This window comes from Euleptes europaea, chromosome 2 (assembly GCF_029931775.1).
Source record: "Euleptes europaea isolate rEulEur1 chromosome 2, rEulEur1.hap1, whole genome shotgun sequence".
Classification (NCBI taxonomy): Eukaryota; Metazoa; Chordata; class Lepidosauria; order Squamata; family Sphaerodactylidae; genus Euleptes; species Euleptes europaea.
This window is the reverse complement of record NC_079313.1, coordinates 115,382,623-115,390,227: the sequence shown is the minus strand read 5'-3', so window position 1 is coordinate 115,390,227 and position 7,605 is coordinate 115,382,623. Positions and strand designations below refer to the sequence as shown.

The window sequence follows — 7,605 nt, the reverse complement described above, 5'->3', positions numbered from 1 at the left end:
TGGCCAATACCTTCAGCTGAACAGCTACCTTCCTGTAGCACATTTCAATTTGTCTTTGGCTTATGAAGTTAGCCAATGAACCTCTAGCTGACCTTACCAGCTTCCCCCCAAAAAACATTTTGGAACTCCACTGCCGAAGCATTAGTGTTTCTATTGAACTGGTTCACCAAAAAGCTGAAGCAGCCCCCTTGTAACTAGGATTCCAATAGCACCACCCTCTCTATCTGGAACTAGACCACAACCTCTAGCCAGAATACAAAAATATTTGGTCTTCTGCCCCTTCCTTTCAATACACTTCATTTTAAAAAACTTTGTACCAAATAATAATAACCCTTCAAACAAAGTCTAACTCACATGAAACTGGTTTTATAGGCTACGTTTGGGCTTTTGAGAGCTCAAGGTAACACTTTGCGGAGGAAGTCCAGGAGAGAAGGGCGTCAGGTACCAGACCCTGTATGTTCCATACCATGCCATGAGGCCCACCGAGGTGCCAAAAAGCTTTTGGGAGAAGTCATGGAAATATATAGCAGTGGTCAAAAACATGAACAACCAGATCACGGTCAAGCAACTCAAAGCCAGGAACAGGCAGCTGACCACCATGTGCAGCCGGGGGTTCCTGGAGGTTTTCAAGCTGTGCATCACGGCCATCTCTTCCACGATCATCAGGGCGCAGTACGAGAGGAGGAAGGAATGCCCGGAAATGTCAAAACCGTGCCAGAAGCCGCCAGCTTGTTGGCACTGCAGTTTGCTGGGATGCTGCCGGTGCAGTGCATCAAGAGCTGGCGATTTGTAGCAGCTGCCCGTGAGGTCCTCAATGTGCAGGAACACCCTCGTGCACGCATACCATACCACGGTGCCGACCAGCAGAGCAGTAAGGCGTCGCAACACCACCAGTGCGTTCCGGGTGACGTGGTAGTTAGTGATGCCGATGAAAGGCAGCAGCAGCCATAACGTCCAGGCCCAGGCGATTTTCACAAAATACCTGCCAGAGAGAAATCAAACAGAAATACTCTAAGCTCCACTGGAACCATGAAAGCCAGTGTCAGAGATGTGGACATCAGAGATTATTTTATACCATTCACACCCATTTCTATAGACCTTTGGGTTGAACCTTGTGCCAGATCAGATACCTATGGAAGCCATCAGAATCTAGAATCTGGTACTGACCTAAGTGCCTTTGCAATGCTTAACAGCAGCGAGTACAAGGTTACAACTGCGGGAGCTGAAAGCTGCCCAGAAAATCCAACATATGTTAATTTCAACGTTCTGTAAAAATCAGATTCGTTGAAAGGAACTGGAGGAGGATCTAATTCAGAGGGTAAACTTCTGGCTAGATTAAGTAAAAATAATAAAGAAAAAAAATACAGTGGATCATAAGGGGTTGATGCTCTGACCATCCCAAGTAACACTGGTTTAAAGTTTCTTTGTTCAATGTTTCAGATCCACAACTCAGGGTATGGACAGTCTCAGGCTACAGCCAGAAAACACACAATACAGCATCTTTGCTGATGCTAATCCAGTTTGAGAAAGCTCATATACATATAGCATTGCTCTCTGTAATAGAAAAAAGGCAGAATATAACTATGGACAAAAAAGAAAGTTGGATTTTATATGCCGATTTTCTCTACCTTTTAAGTATAATTAAACTGGCTTACGGTATCTTTCCCTTCCTCTCCCCACAACAGACACCTTGTAAGGTAGGTGAGGCTGAGAGGGTTCAGAAAGAACTGTGACTAGGCCAAGGTCACCCAGCTGGCTTCATGTGGAGTAGGGGGGAAACCAACCCGGTTCACCAGATTAGAATCCGCCACTCTTAACCACTACACCATGCTGTACTAAGAATCCTGCCACTCCTTCAAGAAGTTACTTGTTTTGGCTTGAATTTTGACAGCTCGGGTTGAACGGACAGGCCAGTTACTTTGTGTGCGTGTTAAGAGCCGTCAAGTCGACTCATGGCGACACTGTGAATGGAAGTCCTTCAAAATGTCCTATCTTTGACAGTTACTTTACTGCACGGTATTTCATGTGCCTGTGTGCGTAAAGTGCCGTCAAGCAGCAGCCGACTTATGGCGACCCCTTTTCGGGGTTTTCATGGCAAGAGACTAACAAGAGGTGGTTTGCCAGTGCCTTCCTCTGCACAGCAACCCTGGTCTTCCTTGGTGGTCTCCCATCCAAATACTAACCAGGGCTGACCCTGCTTAGCTTCTGAGATCTGACGAGATCAGGCTCGCCTGGGCCACGATGGGGAATAGATTTTCAAAAGAAACGAATGGCCCGATCCTTCTTGCAAAACCCTCACCCCCATTTGCAGGAGAAAAACACCCTCCGCTTAAAATTCCGCCCAATCCAAACGCCAGTAACAAATGCTCCCCTTCTCATCTTCTGTAACCCCCTTTCCTGAAAGTAAGCCCGTCCTCTTCAGCAGCACTTCTCCCCCCCTGCCCCCCCCAAGAACCTTCTCTGCTGTGAGTCCTTCAGATCCCTTCCCCCCCCACCTACGCGACTGTCAAGCAACTTGTCCGGCCGACCCTCAGAGCCTGAGCGAGCCCCTCCCCCTCCCCCAGCCACGCCCCCTCCCCTAAATCCCTCACACGTTGAGCAGGTTGCGCTTGTTGCTCAGGTAGGATTCGGGCAGCGGCGCCCACTCCTTCACCAGGGAGCCGCCCAGCGTGAGGCCCAGCAGCCCCCAGGGCATGGCCCTCCGCACCGAGCTCCGCACCAGGCAGGAGCGCGCGGAGCGGGCCCAACGGTCTACGCGATCCATCCTCGGAGGCGGCGGCAGCGCTCTGCGGCGGCAGGACGAGCCGGGGACGGCCCGCGGTGGAACTCCCGGCCTCCGTACTACGTCACTCGACGCCGCCTCTAACCGCCATACTCGTTAAGCGCGCCAGTCCGCCTCCCACGGCGCATGCGCTTTAGGAAGCGCTTGTATGTTGCCGTTAGCGCGGCGGGAGGGGGCCCGCTTGCTGAGTCAGTCGCGGTCTGCTTGGCGCGCGTGCGCAGAGCAGTACCGACTTTGCCCTTGAAGGCGGCGGTTAAGCGCCGTTAAGTCGCTTCCGACTCGCGGCGTCCAATCAGCGTCCTCCAAAAGGTCCTGTCTTTGAAAGCCGCGTCAGTCTCTCTCTTTTCCTGCTGCCTTCAACTTATCCTGGCATGATTGTCTTTTCCAGTGAAGGCGAGGGTAGCTTGCTCTTTTGAGATTGGAAAGCAGTCGCCGTTTCTTCTCGGGTTGTGTTTTGCCTTGTTGAATACCAAAAGTGAAACTCCCTTCCTCCACCAACAGCTGTGCAATAAGATGACCTTTAAGGTTTCTAGAGCACTGAGTAATAAAAGCTCTAAGGGGAAAAATGTGTGTATTTTAAATGCAACTGTGTTGTTGTCAAAGTCTTCTGGATCAAACTATTTTGTAATGGATTTTGCTGTTATGGTAAGGCGCTATAGTAAGGTAGAAATTGTTTTCTGTGTCTAGATTGATAGTTTTGTCTTGTAAACGTTTTTGTGTTGAATGCAAGGTACATTGAGTATTTGCAGTGTAACCAATAATAGATTTGGCTCATAAACTTTAGGTATGTTATCATATAGACCAGTGGTTCCCAACCTTTTTTTGACCAGGGACCACTAGGACTTTTTTGTTCGGTGCAGGGACCCCAAGGTTCAAAAAAAAATTCTGAGAATTTGAAAATAAACTTTAATCATAACTGTTAGTTAAACATTAAACTTAGAATAATATTTGAATATATATATTTTATAATAGAGAACTTTTAATTGAAAATATTAATTTATTATGGCTTGGAACCAGTGATATAGACAATGCATATTGGAAGCATATATGTTAAAGGCAATACCTGTTGGAAACATATAATATAACCATCCATGACCGATTATAGCACTAGAACTTTGTAACTGATTGTCCTGCCACTAAGCTTGCATTCTAGGATAGGAGTCTGCAAACTTCCATAATTATGCAGTCAATTATTTCTAAATTCCAATCAAGTGATCAGAAAGAGCCAACATAAGAAACGCAGCATACAAACAAGGATAAAAGAACATGAAAGATACTGCAGGCTTGGCCAACCTGAGAAATCAGCAGTGGCTGAACATGGACTGACACAAACAGGACACAGGGTCTTATTCCAAGACACTGAAAGACTGGACAATTCTACCAACTATTTTGTCAGATTTCACAGGGAAGCCATTGAAATTCATAAACATCAGCACAACTTTAACAGAAAAGAAGAGAGTTTAAGAATGAATAAGGCTTGGCTTCCTGTCTTGAAAACCACCAGACTAACAAAGACTACAGTCAACAATAGCCATGCAGATTAGCTTTGGATTTCACACATTAACAGATCACTTCAGGATACAATGGTTCCATATTAACATACCACACCCTCATTAGCACATTACCTTGGATACTTTTTGCAGGACAATGATTCAGCTCAAACCCAACCCCTTTCTGACTATGTATTACTCTTCCTACACTCTTGACACTGAGAGACACTGTCCTTCAGTGTTACTCCTCTGAAGATGCCTGCCACAGCTGCTGGCGAAACGTCAGGAAAGAAAATACCAAGACCACGGTTACACAGCCCGGATAACCTACAAGAACCAATAAGAAAGGCTATTTGCATATTGTTAAATATACAGATTGATGTTATTGATAATTGAAAAGTTGACTAATCAGTAGGGTTGCCAACCTCTAGGTGATACCTGGAGATCTCCTGCTATTACAGCTGATCTCCAGGCAATAGATATCAGGTCCCCTGGAGAAAATGGCTGCTTTGGAGGATGGACTCTATGGCATTGTACCCTGCTGAGGTCCTTCCTCTCCCCAAACCCTGGCCTTCCCAGGCTCCTCACCCAAAATCTCCAGGTATTTCCAAACCTGAAGCTCAAGACTATGCATTCTCCTGGACTTAATAGGGGTCTGGGATTCCCTTCTCATTACCAATGCTAATTTCTCCACGCCTACTATCTCTTTGCATTAGTAGAAAAGGGCAAGAGTCCAGTAGCACCTTAAAGACTAACAAAAATATTTTCTGGTAGGGTATGAGCTTTTGTGAGCCACAGCTCACTTCTTCAGATACAGCTGATTCTAGCTGTATCTGAAGAAGTGAGCTGTGGCTCACGAAAGCTCATACCCTACCAGAAAATATTTTTGTTAGTCTTTAAGGTGCTACTGGACTCTTGCCCTTTTCTACTACTGCAGACAGACTAACACGGCTACCCACTGTGAATTATCTCTTTGCATATCACACCTAATCCAATCACGGCTGCTAATGTCATTTACTTGCTTTGGACGTTTACATTGCCACTGTGGGTCTAATTCACTCCTCTCTACTTAAGGATATCTGACGAAGTGAGCTGTGGCTCACAAAAGCGCTTATCCTGGCAGAAATTTTGTTAAGTATTTAAGGTGCTCCTGGACTCTTGCTCTTTCCTACTGCTTCAGACAGACTAACACGCCTACCCATTGTAAGGAAATGTTCTGTTGTGGTTATAACAGTTTGGGACCCAGCTTTCAGTACCTGGATGTTGGCAACCCTAGTTGTGGGCCTTCAAGTCCACATGGAAAGTATCCTCATAGAATTCTCACTGGGGGGGGGGTAGTTGTGAATTTCCTGCATTGTGCAGGGGGTTGGACTAGATGACCCTGGTGGTCCCTTCCAACTCCATGATTCATAATCTCACTGAAAGCAAAGGCCCCTGCATAAATCAGTGGTGCATTGAAATATACCCAGTTTCCAGAATGTTAAGGTGTTAAGCTAGAAAAGCCATAGAGAGAGAATAACAAAAAACAAAACAGGAGCATGGTGGACATCAATATGTGCATACATGCTGATTTCCACCAAGTGGCAGCACATGACTGTAAAAAGCTTTTTCTACACTCTGCGCTGGGCTATTGCAGGCGCAAGTTTAGTTGTAGGTGAGGGGGCTGGGTTTTATTTTATTTTTTTACCTTAGTGGTTCAAGCGTAGCAAAACTATATGCCAGGATAAGCAATTCTACTCAGCCACATTTTATTCCTTTTATTTTTAGCTAGCTTCCATATACCCTACGGAGCAGTGTCTCTACAATTAGGTTGTTTCATTGATTTTTTAAATACTCCTTTAAATTGCATGAGCACAGGGAACCATTTCATGAGACCATGATGTAAAGGCAGCAAGTAAACTGCTTTTGTGTAGATAATAGGCCCATTCCTTTCCTATTGAGAGCTTGTGCATCTGGAATGTTACATACTGTTTCTGGGTAAGAGCAATGTCATGGCATGGTTTACAAGATCCCAAGTGCACTACCATGGCTTATTAAAAGCAGAAGGAATGAAAACACTTTCAAAGTATGTTCCTTGGAGATGGTTAGGAAGAATATTACTAGCAAAGTATAAGCCAGCATTCCCTCTCAGTATTGTTACTTTGGATTTTAAAACATACTGCATTTTATGAAATTATTGAAAGAAGAAAATCACTTTGTCTTACTTGTTCCACACACATAATTGGTCAGTGAACACAGGTGAATGGGGTAAGAAAAAGAGCCAGTTCCTTCACTTCATTTCACAATGGTTCCATATTAACATACCACACCCTCATTAGCACATTATCTTGATACTTAGCACATTACCTTTGATACTTTTTGCAGGACAATGATTCAGCTCAAACCCAACCCCTTTCTGACTATATTACTCTTCCTATACACTTGACACTGAGAGACACTGTCCTTCAGTGTTACTCCTCTGAAGATGCCTGCCACAGCTGCTGGCAAAAGTCAGGAAAGAAAATACCAAGACCACGGTCACACAGCCCGGATAACCTACAAGAACCAATGAACTCTGACCGTGAAAGCCTTCGACAATATACTGAGGTTTTTGTTTAGAAAAAACAACTCATACATTAACATCTTTTGTCTTAAAAGAAAAACACAATAACAGCTTTCAATGATACAAACAATTTTTTATTGAAAGGTAAAAGTTTGCATTTGGCATGCTTTTGAACAATTAATGTGATTTTTGCTGTTACTTTTGAATTTGCAGACCTTTTGGCCTGCTCTGGAAAAGGCATCTGAGTGCATTTCCTACCTTTGATTCACCTCCGCTGTACATGTGTTGGACCTATCTAGTCCAGCTCCTGTATCTCACAGTGGCCCACATCTATAATAAGGAGGTAGCACATAACCATCCGGGCTAGTAACCCACGATAGACTTCTCCTCCAGAAATTTGTCCAATCCCCTCTTAAAGGCATCTAGGCTAGATGCCATCACCACATCCTGTGGCAAGGAGTTCCACAGGTTAATTACATGCTGGGAAATTGGGTGTTCCTCTTTTAGTAGGAGATTTCACTGAAAGGTGGGAGGCGCCGCAAAGCCCGCGCTGTGGCCCGAGCGCACTGCTCCCCTCCAGCTATGCCACTCTGTGATCTATGCTCTCCTCCAACCTAGCTCCTCTCCAACCCCACCACGGGAATCACCTTCGCCACAGACTCAACAGGCTGCCGTCAGCACCGCACCCTTACGCCGCATGTGAGCCGCCCTGCAACATGTGACGGGAGGGAGGAAGCGCTCCCCTTGGGCTGCTGGGCAGAGGGGCGGGTGATGTGAGAAATGCCCTCGGG

The 7,605-nt window shown here is 45.5% G+C and overlaps 1 protein-coding gene across 1 annotated transcript; it reads right to left on the bottom strand.

The window, feature by feature from the left end:
- Positions 1-366: 366 nt before the first annotated feature.
- On the bottom strand, positions 367-2,779 carry FITM2 (fat storage inducing transmembrane protein 2). Its single transcript, XM_056845249.1, has 2 exons — positions 2,592-2,779; positions 367-982 (listed from the first exon to the last, which is right to left on the bottom strand). Exons 1-2 carry the CDS (start codon positions 2,762-2,764, stop codon positions 367-369), a joined length of 789 nt encoding a protein of 262 aa, XP_056701227.1. The 5' UTR covers positions 2,765-2,779.
- Between the last annotated feature and the right edge of the window lie 4,826 nt (positions 2,780-7,605).